The sequence below is a fragment of the Podarcis vaucheri genome (genome assembly GCF_965113315.1).
Source record: "Podarcis vaucheri genome assembly, chromosome: 17".
Lineage (NCBI taxonomy): Eukaryota > Metazoa > Chordata > Lepidosauria > Squamata > Lacertidae > Podarcis > Podarcis vaucheri.
Window position 1 is genome coordinate 14887703 of NC_138755.1, and position 22224 is coordinate 14909926.

Sequence of the window (22224 nt, forward strand, 5' to 3'; positions counted from 1 at the left end):
GGTGCGGCCGCACAGGTGAGGCCGATTGATAACTCACTGCACCCGGTGGCAAGAGCCGGGAAGGGATAGAAGGTCAGCCTTTCCCTTCGGCCCTTTGCCACAGCAACACGTTTCCTGCTGTGCTGTGTTTGGCTTATTGCTTCCTGATCCTTGGTACCTCGGCTTCTTGACTCCTTGCTTCTCGACCCTCGGACCCTTGACTTCGTGACTCCCTGCTTCCTGACCCTCGGACCCCTGGATTCTGGACTCTCATTCCTGCTCCCACCCCGCCATCTTGCCCCCGGTCCCGACGTCCTCAGCCGGGACTTCGATCGCCCGTAGACCGGACCGTGACAACGGGCCTAGTACCTCTCTTGTCACCACAGTGTCTCACTGGTTATTGCTGTTCCACCAGGTCTCAGTTAGGCCCAATGTCATCCTCTAAGACCAAGCACACCTGTTCAGCCATCTTGGCTTGCATATCAATGCGAAAAGGCCAACGGAAGACTCTCACCTGACTCAGGATTCTGATGACCTCATTAAGTTTGCTCTGAAACTGCGAAGACTGGATGGACTCAGATTTCAGCTGTCAAAGAAAAAGGGGAGATGGATGGCAGGCAAGAAACCCTCTATAAGCAACTGAAGGCAAAGCCTAACAATGAAATAATTGCTTAAGGAGCTATAGGGTGGGGAAAGGCAGGACAGAAAGACAGAGATTGATTGGCCACTCCAATGCTGATAGGCGTGACCCAGAAAATTGATCTCAGGATACTATAATTCCCATATTAACAGGTTTGATTCCCAATGGCAGGGACCACCAGATTTCTCCTCATTTATACTTCATGGTGGAAATGCAAGACTTGAAGACAACCTTGCCAGAAAGGTAAAAAACTGCTCTCCATCCCTGATGGGAGTTTGTGGAAGCTGCCACTGATGAGGGTGCCACAAGGTTGCCAGCAACAGGTCAGGTACCGTATTTTTCGCTCTATAACACGCAGATTTTTTCTCCTAAAAAGGAAGGGGAAATGTCTGTGCGTGTTATGCAGCGAATGTGTGGTCCCTGGAGCCGAAAAATGAGGCAAAAATCAAACCGCACTTCAGGGAGAAGGGAGCTCCGTGAGAGAGGAAGCTGTTGCTTTCCTGCATTCTGCCTCAGGGTCTTACTGCCCACCCGCTTCTGTTTCCTTGCTGTGTTTGCTCAAACGGAACAAAGAGCAGGGAAAGCCCCTCCCCTCCAGGCAAGAAGAGAGGAAAAGCAGAGCGTCCGTCCTTCTATCCTCTCCCTGCTCCGGAGGGAACAATGTTTGTGAAGGGAAGAGAGATTACAGGTTCGGCTTAAAATTCTGATTTGACTTCCTGCTTTTTGTTTTTGGAGACACACAGCATTCAAATATGCTTTCTTCCATTTAAAAGGATGAAATCCTTAAACAGTGTTTTGCCTGTAAATTCATGCGATCTGGAAGATTACAGTGTCTGTACCTCTTAAGGGATGGCAAAGCTTAGGTTTCGCTGCTAAATAGTTCTTAATGCAGTTAAAATGCTTTCTTCTGTCATGCTGGTGGGAGGGAGAGGGAGAGAGAGAGGGAGAGGGAGAGAGAGAGAGAGAGAGAGAGAGAGAGAGAGAGCACGCTTGTGTGGGTGGGTGGGGGAAAACTTTTGCCTTCCTTTCCTCACGTTATAGCCCTCTCCTGCATTCTTAGCCTTCTGTGTTTTTCCTTCCCTCCCCACTTAAAATGTGGTTACAAAGCATGGATCCACATGGATCCTCAGGATCTTTGCATTGGGTCACCCCAAATTCACCATCAGAGCACATAGCATGTCCATGGCTACAGCCTGCCCCCCCAAAAAAATCACGCACCCACTGTTGCCTGGGGCTGCAATGGTGCAAAAACGTGGTTACAAAGCATGGATCCACATGGATCCTCAGGATCTTTGCATTGGGTCACCCCAAATTCACCATCAGAGCACATAGCATGTCCATGGCTAGAGCCTGCCCCCCAAAAAAAATCACGCACCCACTGTTGCCTGGGGCTGCAATGGTGCAAAAACGTGGTTACAAAGCATGGATCCACAGGGATTCTCAGGATTTTTGCATTGGGTCACCCCAAATTCACCATCAGATCACATGTCTGTGGCCACAGCATGAAGCACAAAAATGATACGTCCACTGTTTCATTCAGAATATTTTTTCCCTTGTTTTCCTCCTCTAAAAACGATGTGCGTGTTATGGTCAGGTGCGTGTTATAGAGCGAAAAATACGGTAATTTGAACTGCCAACCTTCCGATCGGCAAGCCCAAGAGGCTCAGAGGTTTAAACCACAGTGCCACTCGTGTCAACCCAATGCCCAGCTGCCATTTTACAAAACAACAACATTAGAACAGGGATAATTTTTCATCTGTTTCGAAGGAAATGGTGCTAACATATTCAGGTTTCCATTGGCTAGGCATGCATGTTGGCAATGTAACGTGATTGCAAAAATTCTTCTGAAGCAAAATAACCGGCTTACAAAGTGGCATCAAATACACTTTAAAAATAGACATATTTCAGGCACGAATCATCTAGTATTTTACCTGTATCATGGCTCCTTCAGAACCCACCACAGCAACCAGCCCATGGATCGCTGCAAGCCTTTGCATTGTAGGACCTCCCTGAAATTGAAACAAAACACAAATGTATCGTGCAGAATGTATTTATTTTCCAGGCATTTGTGGAACGTTGGTAAGTTAGTTGGTGCATAGCAGGGATCGGGAACATGTGGCAGTACAAAGGTAACTTTTTAATGACAGTAAATCTATCGCAGGAGATCAATGTGGTGCCTTCCAGGCGTTTTGGACTACAGCTCATATCACCCCTGGGAACTGGCCGTTCTGTCTGAGGATGATGGGAATTGTAGTTGACAAGAACTGAACAGTTGACAAGAACTGAACAGACACTGAAGGACTACTCAACACGACATGAAAGAACAGAAATATTAGAAATGGGCAGGAAAAAATTAAGGTAGGGTTCAGGAACCTATAGCCCTCTAGACCCTCCCCTTAGGGACACAATGGGTCAGAGCATTGTGCTGTTAACCAGAAACCAGAAGGTTTCCAGGTTTGGATGTGGGCAATATTCCTTTAAAAAATAATAATAATTTTTTATTGGTTTTACAAAGTAAATCACACAATTAAATTTTAAAATAAAACAAGATTCTTCCGAATCTTAGGACTTCCCTCCTCCACTCCATGGGTCCTTTAAATATCTTAATCAACTGCATATTATAGTTCATCCAAATTAGAGTCCTCTGATATGTCCAAAGTCTTTGTAACATTCCAATACTAATAAGTCTGAAAACCACTGAACTGAAAGCAAAAGCAATCTCAGCTGACCAGAAATGTTAAAATATTTTATGGGAATTTAGTTATACAAATTATTATTATTATTATTATTATTATTATTATTATTATTATTATTATTATTATTATTAATTTGCTGGGGGTATGGTTTAAAGCAGCAAATAAAGCTGTTTTCCAAAATATTTCTTTCTAAAGCTTGGTCACCTATGAAAATGGTGCACCCTATTCTCAGGTGATTGTTGCCTGAAACTGTCAACAGCAAAACACAATCCCGTACCTCTGCAAGGACAATTTTCATCCATGCAGGAAACAGCCTGTTGCTGAGGTCTTCCGCTTTGCCATGTCCGCTTGCAGACAATCCATGAACAATGTTCCCCAATGCTAAGGCAAACCCAGGCGTCTGAAACAGAACCAGAAATGTAGGCCAGGCAGGCGTTTAGAAAGGCCAGCTGCAATTGTATGAATTGTGTTAAGAAAAAAACACACCCTACTTTTCAAGTATAGTGCTGCATGTCCTTGTTTTAACATCAGGATAGAACCAAAAGCTGCAAAAAGCACAGAGCCGAACAGTAGGTCTGTGGCAAGCTTTAATAATTACTATGTTTACTTGACAGAGATTGACTGATTTACCCTATTCTTCTACTTGCGTGCTCATTGCAGCATTACTATAAAATGTAAGAAAGGTATTACAGCAGTACCTTGGTTTTCGAACAGCTTAGTTCTCGAACAATTTGGCTCCCAAACCCAGAAGTGAGTGTTCCGATTTGTGAACTATTTTTGGAAGCCAAACGTCCGACAGGGCTTCTGTTTGGCTGCAGGAGCTTCCTGCACTCAATCAGAACCCGCGATTTGGTTTTCGAACATTATGGAAGTCGAAGGGACTTCCGGAATGGATTCCGTTTGACTTCCAAGGTACGACTGTAGATAAGGTAAAGGGGCCCCTGACCATTAGGTCCAGTTGTGGCCAACTCTGGGGTTGCGGCGCTCATCTCACTTTATTGGCCGAGGGAGCCGGCATACAGCTTCCGGGTCATGTGGCCAGCATGACTAAGCCGCTTCTGGCGAACTGGAGCAGCACATGGAAATGCCATTTACCTTCCCGCCGGAGCGGTACCTATTTATCTACTTGCACTTTGACGTGCTTTCGAACTGCTAGGTTGGCAGGAGCAGGGACCGAGCAATGGGAGCTCACTCTGTTACAGGGATTCGAACCGCCAACCTTCTGATTGGCAAGTCCTAGGCTCTGTGGTTAACCCACAGCGCCACCAGCATCCCTACGACTGTAGATTGTATGTGATAAAACATACCACCCTGAACACACCCAATCTCATCTGGTCTCAGAAGCTAAGCAGGGTCAGACCTGGTTAGTACTTGGATGGGAGTCCACCTGGGAATACTAGGTGCTGTAGGCTTTTGGGATGCGCCTTTGGTTTGATAGTTGTCAGTAGAGCATGAGACTCTGAGGGTCGTGGGTTTGAGCCCCACTGCAGGGAGTTGGACTAGAATCAGCGGTTCTCAACCTGTGGGTCCCCAGATATTGTTGGACTACAACTCCCATCATCCCTGAGCTTTGGCCTTGCTAGCTAGGGATGATGGGAGTTGTAGTCCAACAACATCTGGGGGACCCACAGGTTGAGAAAGGCTGGACTAGATGATCCTCATGGCCTCTTCCAACTCTACAATGATTCCAACGCTATATATTGCATAAACATTTATTTGTGAACAAATGTAAAATGCAGGCATAGGCAAACTCCGCCCGCCTGATGTTTTGGGACTACAACTCCCATCATCCCTAGCTAACAGGACCAGTGGCCAGGGATGATGGGAACTGTAGTCTCAAAACATCTGGAGGGCCAAGTTTTGCCGATGCCTGGTAAAATGGATGGCAAGCTCTCGATACAACCTGCTGATTAGTTTCTGCTAATTTCTGCAGCTTGCTCATGATCTCCTCCGCCTCCGTGGCCTCGATGATCTTAACACTAAAGGCAGAAATGCAGGCACAGGCGACCGCATAGGCAAGAATCTGGATAACAGGAAGAGTAACACAGAATTTTAGAAAGGAGTCGGTGAGATGGTTTTTTAATGAACGATTGAACTGCATGTGACTTGGGGTGGGAGGTTGGGAGATGTTGGAAACTGGAGTGTGTTACCTCCTGAAATGTTCTGCTTTGGTCTTCTGCATCATCCAAGTATTTGCTCAGTTTGTGAAGGGAGGCAGAGATGTCAGCCTGGCCTTCTGATGGGCTGCTGCGACACATCAGTGACAGGACGAGGCCGACACCCAAGATGCATCCGGTGCTTAAAACAGAGGAGAATTTAGTAGGTCTAAAAGGTATTTGGAACCATACGTTAGTTATATACACAACAGGGGAATGGTTTTTCACAACTCAGTAATGCAGCCCCAAAAGAAGAAGAAGAAGAAGAGTTTGGACTTGATATCCCGCTTTATCACTACCCGAAGGAGTCTCAAAGCGGCTAACAATCTCCTTTCCCTTCCTTCCCCACAACAAACACTCTGTGAGGTGAGTGGGGCTGAGAGACTTCAGAGAAGTGTGACTGGCCCAAGGTCACCCAGCAGCTGCATGTGGAGGAGCGGGGAAGCGAACCCGGTTCACCAGATTACGAGTCCACCGCTCTTAACCACTGGCACCACACTGGCTCTCAAAACATTTCTGACTACAAACAGTACATGAGAAATTGATATTATGTACACATTCAGATGAATTAATGTGAAAAGATGCACAGAACTTTTAAGGGCAAGTTTACATGCTCTGTGTGTGAGGGTTTTGGTGTTTTTTTATGTACAAACACACAGAGTTTAGAGTTACTAAATCATTCTAAAAAGTGGAGGTCGTCTTATATATGGGTAGTGCCTAGGGTGGACGTTTGATTGGTTGCTGCCACGGTTGTCAGCGGCTATTGTGTGTGCTATTGGTTGTTGCATTGATTGGGTGGTGTTGATTGGCTGGCGCTCCGACAGTTGGGTGGGCGATTGGCAGATTCTGCTGGCGATGGGTCTGATGGGAGGCAGATTTTGCGACGTGTGCGGGTGAGCGATTTTGTGCAACCCCGCCCCCCCAAAAAAGGCTCACCAAGCCTGGGTAATCCCGCCCCCAAAAAAGCTCAACAACTTTGTGCCATCTCCCATTTTCTTAAATTTGAGTCCCCCAAAACAGGGGACGCCTTATACATGGGGGGTGTCTTACAGACGGAAAAGTATGGCATTTCCCTTTCTGATGACATATCCCACATATTGACAGCAAATGTACTACGGAGGCATTTGTGAATGAACGGGCTTTTAGACAAAATGCCCACTGGCATAACTATTTCATCGCGCAGCAGCACAAAATTACAATTGCACATTGGAAGTTCTTGCCCCACCAGATGGCAGCAGTGCCTCTTAGATAGCTCTTTTGCCCATTCTCAACAGGCCCCATGCAAGATACATCTGAAAACCAGGGAGACGTGTCTTTTAGGCAATCAGAAAATTCCTCGGGGGTTCTGGAGCTAAGTGGCAGATTAAAAAACATCAATTCATTGGCCAAGGATGTTTGAAGAACTGAAAAATGTGAGCTGTTGGGGGAAAAAACCTCTAAGGGGGAACCCCTGAAATGTCCCAATGAGGACTGTGCATGCTCAGTAGGAATGAAATGCTGAGGGATTTATTTTTGAGGGGGGGGGGGAGAGAAACTAGGATGGTATAAGGTGGGATTGAAATAAGAGTGCTCTGGAAGAGGGCAAAGCTTGGATGACTGAGATGGTTTGGTCCCTTTGGATCTCAAATTTAGAATGATGCTTAAAGTTTTGGGTGTCTCCTCTTAAAAAGGATCTTGTAGGTGCTGAAAAGAGCAAGTGACAGGCTCAAGGGACCTTCCGGATGAGGATAAATTCAACAGGCTTTTTAGTTTAGAAAGACAGGCAACAAAGGGGAAAAGGCAGAAGATTATGCCAACATATTATAGTGTGGAGAAAGGGGGTGTTTCTCTCTTAACGCTGTAGATTCAGGTAGCACAAAATTACAGTGGTACCTCAGGTTAAGTACTTAATTCATTCCGGAGGTCCGTTCTTAACCTGAAAGTGTTCTTAACCTGAAGCACCACTTTAGCTAATGGGGCCTCCCACTGCCGTCGTGCCGCCGGAGCACGATTTCTGTTCTCATCGTGAAGAAAAGTTCTTAACCTGAAGCACTCTTTCTGGGTTAGCGGAGTCTGTAACCTGAAGAGTATGTAACCCGAGGTACCACTGTAAAAGCTTGTGTAAGATTACACAACGCGTAATTATGTTATGGAATCTGCTGTCAGAGGACGAGGTGGAGGCCAGGGTCTGAAGGAATTACCGTATTTTTTGCCCTATAGGACGCACTTTTCCCCCTCCAAAAATGAAGGGGAAATGTGTGTGCGTCCTATGGGGCAAATGCAGGCTTTCGCTGAAGCCTGGAGAGCGAGAGGGGTCCGTGCGCATGGACCCCTCTCGCTCTCCAGGCTTCAGGAAGCTATCCGCAAGTCTTGCAAGCCCGGCGGGATGTCCCGCGGGCTCGCAAGGCTTGTGGGCAGCAGCCTGCAGCCCAAAAGCTGGGGGGCAGCGGGGAGGCGCAGTGCCGCCACCCCGCTATTCCCCAACGTGATCTGGAGGCTGGCGGGGGGGGGGGGAGAAGCAAGCTTGCTTCTTCCCCCCCCCCCCTGCCAGCCCCACAAACTCGGGGGATAGTGGGGTGGCCGAGCTCCGCCATCCTGCTATTCCCTGACCTGATCTGGAGGCTGGGGGGGGGGGAGAGAAGCAAGCTTGCTTCTCCCCCCGCCAGCCCCACAAGCTCAGGGGATAGCGGTGCAAGCTGTCCCTGAATGCAGAAGAGGGAGACGGAGCGCTCTGTCTCCCTCTTCTAGCTTGGGGATGGCTGCGCAAACCTGGGGGGGAAATAAACATTTTCCCCTTGATTCCCCCCCCCAAAAAAAACTAGGTGCGTCCTATGGGCCAGTGCGTCCTATAGGGCGAAAAATACGGTAGGCAAATTCACTTGTGGCGGTGATGAAACGCTGAGCGTGGGATGGTTGTGCAACTTGAACATCCCACTGCCAAGTCAAAACACTGGCGTCCTCCTCCCCTTTCAGAGTTTCACGGAATCTACCTTGAAACGGGGCAAGAAGTTCTGAAACTAACAATCTTTTCCCACCTAGGAGATGAGGCCACGTCGTGTCCATAGTAACAGAGGCTTTTATTTCTTTCCCTTCTTCCCACACTTCAAACAGGATGGGAAAGATCTTTCATCTTTCATCTCTGCACCATTGTCTCAGTCCTTCCATCTGCTCTCGGCTGGCAGGGGAAGCTAATTTGGCGAGGGCCACGAGGCTTTCATCTCGGGCTGTGGAGGAACTCCGACTTGAAGCAGAGGGCACTGCAAAGCGGCGCGGCTGACGCAGCTTCCTTTTGCCATATGCCCCTTCTACTTTGCCAGGCCAAGAGCAGAGTCGTGCCAATCCAGCCCCAAACCAAGCTTTTCTTGGGTGACAGCGAGGGTTGCAGATTCCCAGTGACAAACACAAATCTAAACCCTGGGCCAAGGGAGCACAGAATCTGCATATATTTGCATGCATTTGAATGGCTGGATACTGTCTTCTGCTCCCAGCAAGGTCCAGATTTCCAGCGAATTCTGAAGTGGCCCAAAAGCAAGATGCAATGCTTTTGTGCTGCAATGCCAACTAGTCCCTATTGCACCAAATAAGGCAGCCTGGTGGAACGAACACTGTTGAAAAGCAGGGAATAAGTCAAACTCAGTTTCAAAGGTTTGTTTTCCCTCTGCCAGGCTTGGGCTGCCTCAGCTGGCAGTAGGCTTACTCATGAACCAAAAATAAGAGTGTCTTGCTTGAAGCACATTTCCTGATCGGTGTGCTCATGGCAAAAGGGGGGGGGGATCATATAATAGGGAACACGTGGTTTTCCTTACACTTCAGTGTGGGAAAATGTAATAGGTGAAGCAGCCCGGGGTTTGTATGGATGCAATTTCCCACATGCTGTATGGAAATAACGGCTTCCATGAAACACTTCCGCTGCTGTGAAAGGCAGCGAAAGACCTCATTTGAAGAGTCATTTTTATTGGCCCAAATAAATAAATCCAATTCCCTTAAATGCAAGGACCAGTGCCTGAACTCCAGAGTGTGTGACTGCGCTTGCTTGCCTGCTTGTCAGTCAGAGTTGCTCCACAAACCATAGTTTTAACAGGTACTTATTAGAGCTCACCTTGTAATATTTGGGGCAGATATACGTACTTGTTTCACTGCACATGTACCCTGAAAATGCATGTACATGTGGGTGAAATTGAAACATGTATACAAAGAAAAGCAATTACCGTATTTTTTGCTCTCTAAGACTCACTTTTTCCCTCCTAAAAAGTAAGGGGAAATGTGTGTGCGTCTTATGGAGCGAATGCAGGCTGCGCAGCTATCCCAGAAGCCAGAACAGCAAGAGGAATTGCTGCTTTCGCTGCACAGCAATCCCTCTTGCTATTCTGGCTTCTGGGATTCAGAATATTTTTCTTCTTTTCCTCCTCCAAAAACTAGGTGCGTCTTGTGGTCTAGTGAGTCTTATAGAGCGAAAAATACGGTACATTAAAACAAAAACAAACCTAAACAATAGGGTTGTGCAAAAGTCCCAATATTCACATTAAATCTGCATTTGTGCATTTTTAATCTGTTTTTGAGTATGCTCTCTGTGCTTCAACCTGTTTTTTTAGGGTTCCAAGATGCTCTGTGTTTTCCCTTTCACTATTGGTGGGAATCTGAAACCTCTTTCCATTTTAGCCAAAGCGGATGAAAGTTACAGGCACAGGAGCCCCTCCAGAGTAGATTAAGCCTGCCAATTTCAGACAAGGCAGCAGTGGGAGTCAGTCCACTAGGATGAATTGAGCTTTGCCACACCAACTCCATTCTGCCCTTAGCCAGACCAACCCTTAAACACGTGGTTCGCCCATGATGGATTTTTGTCAAAGGATGGTTTGCACCACGAACTAGGCCCCAATTGCAAGACCTGTGCTCCTTCACGCTCCCTCCCTTATAGTCGCTTAGAACTGTTTATCCCTGTTTCTATCTTTTAAAGTTTGTATGATATACCGTATTTTTCACTCTATAAGACGCACCTTTTCCCTCCTAAAAAGTAAGGGGAAATGTGTGTGTGTCTTATGGAGCGAATGCAGGCTGCGCGGCTAAGCCAGAAGCTAGAACAGCTAGAGGGAGGCTTCGCGGGGCTATCCAAAAGCCAGAACAGCTAGAGGGAGCACTGCGCAGTGCTCCCACTAGCTGTTCTAGCTTCGCATGAAGCCTCTGCAGGGCACAGCGAGCCTTCATTCCCGTACCCTGCAAAGGCTTCGCGGGGCTATCCCTGGCTTTTGTGGGAGAAGGGACAGAGCGCACAGCTCTGTCCCTTCCCCCACTTCTCAGAAAAGCCCCCAAGAGCCGCGCTCCCTTTCACAAGCCGCTTGGAGCATATGTGCGGCTCTTGGGGGCTTTTTCCCGAGGAGGGAGAAAGGCAGCCTGTCAGTGAAAAACCCCCAAGAGGCGCACACACGCCCCTCACGGCTCATGAAAGGGAGAGCTGAGCAGAGCCTGGGATGCAGACAGGCTCTGCTCAGCGTTCCCTTTAAATAATTTCCCCCCCTTGCATTCCCCCTCTAAAAACTAGGTGCGTCTTATGGTCAGGTGCGTCTTATGGCGTGAAAAATACGGTAATCGCCTTTTAATTACTAGTGTTTATCCCTTACCTGTTTTAAGTTTCATGTGTTCAGTTTATCCGTATGTTTTATCTTATGCTGGTCTGAGACAGAAATGAAGTTTGAAACTGATTGATAATTGAGAGGTGGCTGAGTAGTGTGTACCCTTCCTTTTATGTTTTTTAAAGCTTTGCACTGTCTTTTTTTTGGGGGGGGGTTGCTTTTGACTGGCCTCCCAATAAGTTTTTATAAGTCTCCAACAGGCTTAATAGCGTGAGGCTGTCCAGTACGCTGGTTCAGAGCTCTGAAGAGCTGTAATCTGTTGCTGTTGTTGATCAAGTGGAGAAAAAGGGTTTGTTTTTTTCAAAGAAAAATATACTCCACTGGTGAGCTTTAACCAAATAACAATCCAGAGCTCTTTTACTATTTTGCACAGCCTCAGTTCTTCCAAAGCATATGGAGAAGAAACCCAGTGATACAGTGGTGCCCAGCAAGACGAATGCCTCGCAAGACGAAAAACTCGCTAGACGAAAGGGTTTTGCCGTTTCTGAGCTGCTTCGCAAGACGAATTTCCCTTTGGCTTGCTTCGCAAGACAAAAACGTCTTGCAAGTTTGTTTCCTCTTTCTTAACACCGTTAATACAGTTGCGACTTGACTTCGAGGAGCAACTCAAAGAATGCGGTGTGGTATCCTTTTTTAAGGTTTTTGGTGATTTTTGAAGCTTTTCCAAAACTTTTCCGACACCGTGCTTCGCAAGACGAAAAATTCGCTAGACGAAAAAACTCGCGGAACGAATTAATTTCGTCTTGTGAGGCACCACTGTATTTGGAAATACAGAACAACATAAACACAGAGTAACACAAGGCTTTGTGGGAAGCTGACTGGAGGTTTTAAAAACTGGTATCACACTTCAATTTGGGAACGAGGGGGACACCCCTGAATTCTCCTTAATTCACCTTATTATTCAGGGTGGTAGGTCAGTGAGTTTTACTTACACCGAAATTAATGAACACAAGTAAGTTAGGTCCATTCCTTTCAGTGGGGCTACTATGAATAAGGGAAGGGACGCGGGTGGCGCTGTGGGTTAAACCACAGAGCCTAGGACTTGCCGATCAGAAGGTCGGCGGTTCGAATCCCTGTGACAGAGTGAGCCCTGTTGCTCGGTCCCTGCTCCTGCCAACCTAGCAGTTCAGAAGCACATCAAAGTGCAAGTAGATAAATAGGTACCGCTTTGGGGGGAAGGTAAATGGCATTTCTGTGCACTGCTCTGGTTCACCAGAAGTGGCTTAGTCATGCTGTCCACATGACCCGGAAGCTGTACGCCGGCTCCCTCAGCCAATAAAGCGAGATTAGTGCCGCAACCCCAGGGTCGGTCACGACTGGACCTAATGGTCAGGGGCCCCTTTGCCTTTACTATGAGTAAGACACAAACGCCAGCCTTGGTCCCACAGAACCCTGCGCTCCGTGGTCCGAGTCCAACACTAATCCCTATAGTACTGCACAACGCATCCAGTCAAAATGCAGGGAACTGTACGACACGCTTACTTGTACTCCAGGCTTGTGTCAAAGCAGCAGCCCTCTAGGGCACCCAAGGACTTCATCAACAGCAGATCCATTTGTTTTCCAGAGACATCACTGGACCAAACCAAAAGAGGAAGAAAATACTTGTATGATATTAATATGACATTCCACTGCATTTCCTTTTGCTTTCCTTCAGGGCGCTCTGTAAGTGGCAATTATTAAGGCGCGTTCATCCTATGACAGCCACTGGGCTACAGTGGTGCCCCGCAAGACGAATGCCTCGCAAGACGGAAAACTCGCTAGACGAAAGAGTTTTCTGTTTTGGAGGTGCTTCGCAAAACGAATCTCCTATGGGGTTGCTTCGCAAGACGACAATGTCTTGCGAGTTCCTGCGGGTTTTTTTTCCTCCCCCCCTTTTTCTAAGCCGCTAAGCCGCTTATCAGCTGATCCGATCAGCAGATAAGCCGCTAAAACCCGCTAATAGTGCTAATAGCGCTAATCCGCCAATGGGCTTGCTTCGCAAGACGAAAAAACCGCTAGACGAAGAGAACCACAGAACGGATTCTTTTCGTCTTGCGAGGCACCACTGTACTAGGATTAATAATAGTAATAATAATAAAAATAATAAATTTGTATTTATACCCCGCCCTTCCCGGTTCAAAAACCAGGCTCAGGGCGGCTAACAACAAATTTAAACACTTAATTGTAGAAGCAACATAAAATACAGTATAAAAACATGAATAACAATAACATTCAAAGTTCAGAAATCAATTTAGGGGAAATCCATCTAATAAGCATTAGATAATCCCCAGGGCTAGCTGGCTGAAATGGTCCTACTTGGGCCAGCGAGGAGGCCAGGGGAGAATTAGCTGTGGGGTCTCAGAGTGGGTAATCTTCATAAAAGGGGAAGGGGAGGGAAGGGGAGGGAAATAAAAGATCAGGCTGAATTCAAATTAAAGGCCAGGTGGAATAGCTCTGTCTTACAGGCCTGACGGAAGGAGGTTAAATCCTGGAGGCACCTAGTCTCATGGGACAGAGCATTCCACCAGGTCGGAGCCATCACTGAAAAGGCCCTGGGCCTGGTGGAGGATTGATTGACATATCCTTCTATTGTTGTTGTTTGGTCGTTTAGTCGTGTCTGACTCTTTGTGACCCCCTGGACCAGAGCACGCCAGGCACTCCTGTCTTCCGCTGCCTCCTGCAGTTAGGGTATCCTTCTACACCCCAGCGCAATTCACACACTGTCAAAGGATGGATATAAGCAGCCAGCGAGAATGGTTCATTGCCTTCTCTGTTTTCTATACTGGGATGAGTTTGGGAATGCAGAGGCCTGATTTGCTTCTGCTTTTTAATAGAGAGGCTTGAGACAAGTGCTGGAATAATAATAATAATAATAATAATAATAATAATAATAATAATAATAATTTATACCCTGTCCATCTGGCTGGGTTTCCTCAGCCACTCTGGGCGGCTTGCAACAGAACACAGAATGCTTTTTTGGGGTGAGGTGTGTGGGGGTGTGTGGAAACCAGGTATCTTAGGGTGAAATCTCCTGAAGGTTTGGGGTGGTACCCAACTAACTACCATAATTCCCTCAAAGCAAAAATTTTCTACTTGGGAAACAGAACTTGCCCTGTTTGCTCCCTCCACATGCCTTCAACACCCTCTCTAGCAGAGTTGGTGGGAGACTCAGAGCACATTTGGCGGGATGGGGGGGGGAGGTAGCATGAACAAATTAATTCTATGTGTTTTAGAGAAACAACACAAAGAGGAAGAAGATGGGAGGTCAAGGAAGCCAGGAGAGAACGAAATCGTCTTGCAGAGCACCTTGGGAGTCGTTAAGTGCAGAAATCTAAATATGTTGCTCTGCATAATTTAAATGTCTCACGTGGGAAGGGGGTGGGGGTGGGGAGTTATTTACACACCTGCTGTACAAGGTAATACATACCTGACTTTCTCTTCACATAATCGCGAGACAAACATCCCCAAAGCAAGGCCCATGTGAATTTGAACAGCCTGAGACTCATCTGCATTTGGTTTCCCAGGTAACATGGCAACCAGCAAATTCAGGACTTCCTCAACCTTTTCCTTGTAGGAAGCAATAAAAACCGGCACCAAGAGAGACAAAGCCGTCGCTGCACAGGAACGGGCAATAACACTAGCAGTGTTTTCACCAGAGTAGGATTTCTGGAGACAAAACAAAACCCCCCAAAGTTATTGACTTTGCCCTTTACATCATTAGGAAATCTTAAAAAGAAACAACAACTGTATTTGCACTTCATCTGGCAACAGAATTATCCAAGGCTATGTTTACTACTGTTTTGTTTTTTAGCAAATAATATGCTTTTTACAGAGAAAAGACATTCAAATCTGCACTTGGAAAAACAGATGGGACTGTATGACCCTGTTCCTTATATAGATATATAATTGTGAATGTTAATTAATTCCGTAATTACAGCTTTATTGGAATTTCCCATGAAATGATTCACTGATAGCAGGGACTGAAATATTTGCAAATCACACAGAATCGTCTAAAATGCAAGGAGATTAAAGCTTGTTGAAAATCATTTATTCTTAAAATTGTAAACCCTTCCACCAACTCCCATGAACTCAAGGCAATTCACAACAAATAAAACACAGTTTTCAAATACATAACTTGCTTTCCAAAACTTAGATGCAGCAGAGTGCTGAAATTTGAAAATGCACATTACAGCACAGCTGGTGGCAGCCCAACTGTAAGGTAAAAGGTAAAAAGGTAAAGGACCCCTGGACGGTTAAGTCCCATCAAAGGCGACTATGGGGTTGCGGCGCTCATTTTGCTTTCAGGGGTTAGTCCACAGACAGCTTTCCGGGTCATGTGGCCAGCAGGACTAAACTGCTTCTGCCGCAATGGGCCACCGTGATGAGTGCCAGAGCACATGGAAACGCTGTTTACCTTCCCGCCACAGCAGTACCTATTTATCTACTTGCACTGGTGTGCTTTTGAACTGCTAGGTTGGCAGGAGCTGGGAAAGAGCAGCAGGAACTCACCCCGTCGCGGGGATTCGAACCGCCGACCTTCTGATCGGCAAGACCAAGAGGCTCAGTGGTTTAGACCACAGCGCCACCCGCGTCCACAACTGCCGTATTTTTCTCTCTATAACACGCACCCGGCCATAAGACGCACCTAATTTTAGAGGAGGAGAACAAGAAAAAAAATATTCTCTCCCTCTCTGCGCAGCGCCTCTCCAGCAAAGCGGGAGGAGAAATGGAAGGGTCTCATTTTCTCCTCCTGCTTTGCTGAAGGGGCGCTGCGCAGCTTTCGCTCTCTGCGCAGCGCCTCTTCAGAACTGAAGGTGCGCACTGATCCATCTCGCTCTCCTGGCTTCAGCGAAAGCAGCAGAAAGCCTCCGGAGCGCAGTGGGAGGAGCAATCCTGCTGCGCTCCGGAGGCTTTGTGCAGCTATCCCTGAAACCAGGAGAGCGAGTGGGATCGGTGCGCACCGATCCCGCTTGCTCTCCTGGCTTCAGGGATAGCTGTGCAGCCTGCATTCGCTCCATAAGACGCACACACATTTCCTCTTACTTTTTAGGAGGGGGAAAGTGCGTCTTATAGAGCAAAAAATACTGTATATCTGTGGCCAGGAAGCCTATACTGACAGCTCTTTCGCAAAAACCTGCAATGAGCCACTTGCATAGCCTCCAATGAATGGAAACACTTTTGAGATTTGCACTTTTCCCAAGTTTGGCGAGGCAAATAACGTGTACAAACATTCATACACAGGGGAACCTCGGTTTTCAAACAGCTTATCTCCCAAACAACTTGGAACTTGAATGCTGCAAACCTGTGTTCCGGTTTGCGAACTTTGTTTCGAAAGCGGAACGTGCTCCATTTTGAGTCCTGGGCTTCCGTTTTTACTGTTGCCCTGCTAATTTGCGTCCCCCCATTGTAATTCAAGTCTTTTGTTTCTGATTGCAGTGTTCTGAGGTGATATTTGGAGCTTATATTTGGTGCTTTTGTTTTTGCTATTTATTTAGTGTTTTTTGTTTTTGAGGCTCTTTCGTTTAATTTGTTTTTTGTGACTGTGTGGAACCCAGTTCAACTACAGATTGATTGATTGATTGATTGATTGACTGCGGAAATGGATAAGAGCCTCCCATCCAAACAATCAGTGCAGGTAAGAAAAAAAATACTTTTTTTTAATCATCTACAATACTGTCTTACTTATAGTACAGTACATTGATTATTGCTTTCATTTTATGGATCAATGGCCTCATTAGATAGTAAAATTCATGTTAAATTGCTGTTTTAGGGGTTGTTTCTAAAAGTCTGGAATGGATTAATCCATTTTGCGTGACTTTATATGGGAAAGCTCGCCTTGGTTTTGGAACGCTTTGGTTTTGGAACGGACTTCAGGAATGGATTAAGTTTGAGAACCAAGGTACCACTGTACTAAGACAAGATGTGCATGAAAATGCATATGCTGATGAAAATAACATAGAAAAATGCATTGTATTGTTTTGCAAAAAGAGGTGCATGTTAGGGAAAATTGCATACAAATGAGAAGAAATTCACACTGAAGTGTGGATAAATTTCCACGAGAACTTTAAAAAAAATGCAAGCTGAACTTAAGGTTGGAAACATTAGAAATGGAGGGAAACCAAAGTTTGCCCATTCCTAGTGGAACATTCCCTCACTGCTGTGTCATACCCTCCAACATTTCTCAGATGAAAATGAGGGATGCATTATGGAGATTATGCAGTGAGCTCTGTTTTCCTCCCATTCAGACTTTAAGGGGAAACAGAGAGTGTGTTCCATGCTTGGTTCCACATACCAGAGATGATAACAGATCCAGAACTATTCATTCCCCATTCCCAAAAGCGTACAGGTCTGATCATTTCAGCCTTTACTGGTAGAATAGACTTGGGCCTACCTGATAGAACCATGGGAAGACTCGACCTTTAGGGCGATAGCGACTGTCGATGATGCTAAGAAGGGTATCTATCACCATGCAGATCCAGTGGTTTGTTAGAAGAAAGTCCACCTCGGTCTGAAGCGACAAGAAAGACTGTGAGCACTTGCAAGACCAAGACCAATTAAATATTTGCCACCACCTCTGTTTAGCTTGAATAGGTGATTCAGGAAAGGCAGGCATAAGTGCTCAGCCCGACCTTTTGCTATCTAAAACTAAAGCAATTCTGAGCATCTGTATAAAAGGAACAGACATGTGGTTTAGTCGTTTAGCCATCCGACTCTTCGTGACCCCATGGACCAGAGCACGCCAGGCACTCCTGTCTTCCACTGCCTCCTGCAGTTTGGTCAAACTCATGCTGGTAGCTTCAAGAACACTGTCCAACCATCTTGTCCTCTGTCGTCCCCTTCTCCTTGTGCCCTCCATCTTTCCGAACATCAGGGTCTTTTCCAGGGAGTCTTCTCTTCTCATGAGGTGGTCAAAGTATTGGAGCCTCAGCTTCACAATCTGTCCTTCCAGTGAGCACCCAGGGCTGATTTCCTTCAGAATGGAGAGGTTGGATCTTCTTGCAGTCCATGGGACTCTCAAGAGTCTCCTCCAGCACCATAATTCAAAAGCATCAATTCTTTGGCGATCAGCCTTCTTTATGGTCCAGCTCTCACTTCCATACATCACTACTGGGAAAACCATAGCTTTTACTATACGGACCTCTGTTGGCAAGGTGATGCTGTCTAGGTTTGTCATTGCTTTTCTCCCAAGAAGCAGGCGTCACAAAGACAACACACACATATACACACAAATAAATAAATGTTCCAAAAGGAGATGAGTTTGAACAGCAATAGAGAGCATCACCCATGATCAGGTATCATGGGAGTTATAGTCCAACATATAATTTCCTCCACCTTCATTTCTCAGCACCAAAGAGGTGTAAACGTCAGAAATTCTGTTTGAAAGAGATTCACAGAACAATCCGAATCATGTTGCTCGGAAACAAGTCCCACTCTTGTCAGTGTGACGTACTTCCAGATAAAAAAATATTTAAGACTGCCATTTTAACTGAACAAAATGTGTTTTTTTATTGATTAGCCAGCCAAGTTTAGGGTGGAATTCAACTACGTTTTCTGCAAAGCAGACCTATTTAAATGAACGGAATGAACTTAAGTTCCTTTAATTCCAGTGAGTCTACTCTGGGTACAACTTAATTGAATGCCAGCCTTTGTTCCCCAAAAAGTCAACTGACTACTTCCAATGAGATTTCATACAAATAAATTTTGAACAGAAACATCTGAAATGGTAAAGGTAAACACTTCTCATTGGGGATGAAATTTCCCGAAAATCTCCCTGTTGAACTTATCCATACAGATCTGTTCTGATTCCTGTCTAACTCCCTGATGTTGATGAGAAACTGTTTTACCAGTTCTGCTAAAAACACAAACACTTATCACATATTTTATGTATTTTTATATTCATATTTTATGCACATATATGCCAGGTTTCTTCAAATAACCAGCACAGAAACAGTAAGGAATATAAAAAAATGCTTCTGTATTAATATGTACACAATTATGTTGCAGAAATATGAGGGAGTTTCCCCCCACTCATAATTTTGCATATAGTTAGTCAGGTTTTTTTAGAAAAGAAAAACTAACAGTGCACAAGTGTCTCAGGCATCAATGGGCACTTGATGTAAAAAGATGTCCAACACAGATAAAATATTACCAGGTGAGAACTGCCAGATTCCAGGTACAGATTCCTTTAAAATAGGTTCCTCCTCCTCGGTGCTACTTCAAGCGCACTCATTGAACATCATGACAAAGCAGTCAAATAGTTTGAACTCACATTGAATTGTTCTTCGCTGTCTGAAGAAAGCCCTTTCTCGTGCTTGGCTACCGCAACTGCAAGGCCTGTTAAGGCTAGAATACAATTCCCCTTGACCACTGGACTTTCCCTGTTGGAAATGATTGAATCGGTGGTGAAAAACAAACAGAAATGCAAGGGGTGGGATGGAAATGATCACATAGCTCTGAATTTAAAAAGGTCACATGTCCAAATTAAAGGGTAATGGACAGTTTCACAAACTATACAGTCATACCTTGGGTTACAGACGCTTTGGGTTGTGCGATTTTGGGTTGCACATCACGCCAAACCCGGAAGTACCGGAACGGGTGACTTCCGGGTTTCGGCGCTTGTGCATGCGCAGAAGTGCCAAGTCGTGCTTTGCGCATGCACAGAAGCGCTGAATCACGACCTGCGCGTGCGCAGACACGTGGGTCGTGGGTTGCAAACGCTGCGGATTGCAAACGTGCCTCCCGCATGGATCAGGTTCGCAAATTTGGTACTGGGACCTACAAGAATGACTGTTTTGCCTGAATTACTAAGTTCTGTGAGACTCAAAAACACATGAGAACAAGCATTATTTTGTGTTTGTTAGTCATAAAGTAGAACATTCATGAATATACTTTCATAGAGAGATGGATTCTATGAACACTTTTCTAAAGCTTTTCACGGGGTAGGGGGGAGCAATGCTTTTTGTGAAGGGCCTTCACAAAAAGCCTGGAAGAAGAAGAAAAGCTGGGCAAAGGGTCTTTCCCCCTTGAGTTCACAGGACCTAAACTCAGAGAAGGGAGTCTTCAAGTGCCCATCACATTCAGAAGATGCTGTGTAACAAGACGAGAAGGGACAACCCAAAGTAGGCAGCCACAGTGGCATAACATGGGTGCCCCCATAGAGGCGGCTGCCCCAGGTGCAAAATTTTTTTGTTAGGGGGCGCAAAATTTCAACAGCGGATGCTTCCTCAATACAACTGTGCGCTTCCATCTCTGGGCTCCGTTGAAAACAGCTCTTCCATGCGAACCAGGAAGTGACCTCTTCTCATCTCTGTAGCTACGATCTCCTGGGTCAAGCGGACGCCACTGGGCAGTTGAATGCACATGTGTTAGCCTCCCACCCACCTCTGTGTGGGCCTGGGGGCTGGCAACCCATGATAGACCACTGGAGGACCATAATACTCCTTACCGCGTAAGAAAGAGCACCCCACGTAAATAAATATCTTACTTGGAAGCGCCCTTGATCACATCCGTCAGCATATCTCTGACCCTGTTGAAGAAGGAGGCGAAGAAAGAAGTGGCATTAGCTTTGAAGCGAAGTTTGAGCAGATGATACGGTCGCATCAGTTAAATAAAAAGAGCAGCTCATTCACAAGCCCTCAAGCAGCTCCTGAGATTACACTCTAAATTTATTTTATCTGGTAGTATTTAGTGGTGTGTCTGTTTAAACAAAACAAAACTCAGAAACCACAACACTCTATTTGCACTATGAACAGGTACATTAATAAATTTTCTGGTTTTTTTATGCACCGCTTAAAAAGTGCTCCATGCATAGTGCCCTGTTCGTAATGAAAATAAAGAGATCCCTCCTAGGAAGCCAGTGGTCACTTTATTTTAATTGTGCCCCTGGAACCATATAACACCGGTCCTGAAAAATCTACATTGGCTCCCAGGATGTTTCCGAGCACAATTCAAAGTGTCGGTGTTGACCTTGAAAGCCCTAAATGGCCTCAGCCCAGTAGACCTGAAGGAGCGTCTCCACTGCCATCGTTCAGCCTAGACACTGAGGGCCAGTGCTGAGGGCCTTCTGGCAGTTCCCTCACCGCAAGAAATGAGGTTACAGGGAACCAGGCAGAGGGCCTTCTTGGTGGTGGCACCCACCTCCCATCAGATGTCAAGGAGCTTCACAATATTCCAAAATACCTGAAGGAGCATTTCCACCCCCATCGTTCAGCCTGGACACTGAGGTCCAGCACCGAGGGCCTTCTGGTGGTTCCCTCACTGTGAGAAGTGAGGTTTCAGGGAACCAGGCAGAGGGCCTTCTTGGTAGTGGCACCCGCCCTGTGGAACGCCCTCCCACCAGATGTCAGGGAAATAAACAACTATCTGACTTTTAAAAGACATCTGAAGGCAGCCCTATGTAGGGAAGTTCTTAATGGCTGGTGTTTTATTGCGTTTTTAATATTTCTTTGGGAGCTGCCCAGTGTGGCAGATGGGCAGAATTCAGTTCTGGCACCTCTCAGGTGGGCGCCATTGCCATTCTAAGAGAAGCAGAGAAGTGTTCGTGGTGAGTTCCGGCACCTCTTTTTCTAGAAAAATAGCACAGGTAAGGTCTATTGCTGACAGGATAGCCTGACTTTCAACAGCTGTTCCACACATCCAGACACACTGGGCATTTCTTGATACTAATAATAAAAATAAGCATGGGTATCAGCATCACCTAAAAGTCCAATTTCAGATCATAAAATGCCCTTTTCTCTGCATAAGTTCACTGCGTGCTCTGGAAGAGGTTTCTATGCCAAGGCAAAGCAACCGGTTGTCACATGTACCATCTTTCCCCATCACCACAATCTCCCAGCCAGCACATGAAAAGAAGAGCTACTGGTAAATGAAGCTGCCTTGTCTTTGCCGTTTCCCTTCAAGCTAAAGGCCGTATCTGGTTTTCATCAGCGGCACTTGCACAGTCAGTGCAAACTCGCCACTTGGAAGCTTTTGAAGTGGCCTCTGCAGCGCTCTTCCCCATTTCCCACCTCCCTTTTCGAGTGATGGGGAGCAGACAGTCATTTCCTTACCAGAGCCAGGCTGTAAATTGCTTGTACTGCACTTCTTCGGGTCCCTCCTTGCCGTGTTTTAACTGCATCTCCAGCTCGGCTTGCCTTCCCTGCACAAGCACAGCATAAATCAGCAGGAGA

General features: G+C 46.1%; 1 protein-coding gene across 3 annotated transcripts in view; it reads right to left on the reverse strand.

The window, feature by feature from the left end:
- The window catches only part of FOCAD (focadhesin), a 141248-nt gene that overhangs the window by 20713 nt on the left and 98311 nt on the right, over positions 1 to 22224 (reverse strand). For all 3 annotated transcript variants that reach the window (XM_082204526.1, XM_082204525.1, XM_082204527.1), the window contains exons 23-33: positions 22105 to 22193; positions 20541 to 20582; positions 19326 to 19434; positions 17448 to 17564; positions 14484 to 14722; positions 12560 to 12649; positions 5466 to 5613; positions 5219 to 5338; positions 3593 to 3715; positions 2551 to 2628; positions 494 to 565 (exon numbers count right to left, since the gene is read on the reverse strand). In XM_082204526.1, coding sequence (XP_082060652.1) covers positions 494 to 565; positions 2551 to 2628; positions 3593 to 3715; positions 5219 to 5338; positions 5466 to 5613; positions 12560 to 12649; positions 14484 to 14722; positions 17448 to 17564; positions 19326 to 19434; positions 20541 to 20582; positions 22105 to 22193 — 1227 coding nt within the window. The remainder of the gene's footprint in view (positions 1 to 493; positions 566 to 2550; positions 2629 to 3592; positions 3716 to 5218; positions 5339 to 5465; positions 5614 to 12559; positions 12650 to 14483; positions 14723 to 17447; positions 17565 to 19325; positions 19435 to 20540; positions 20583 to 22104; positions 22194 to 22224) is intronic.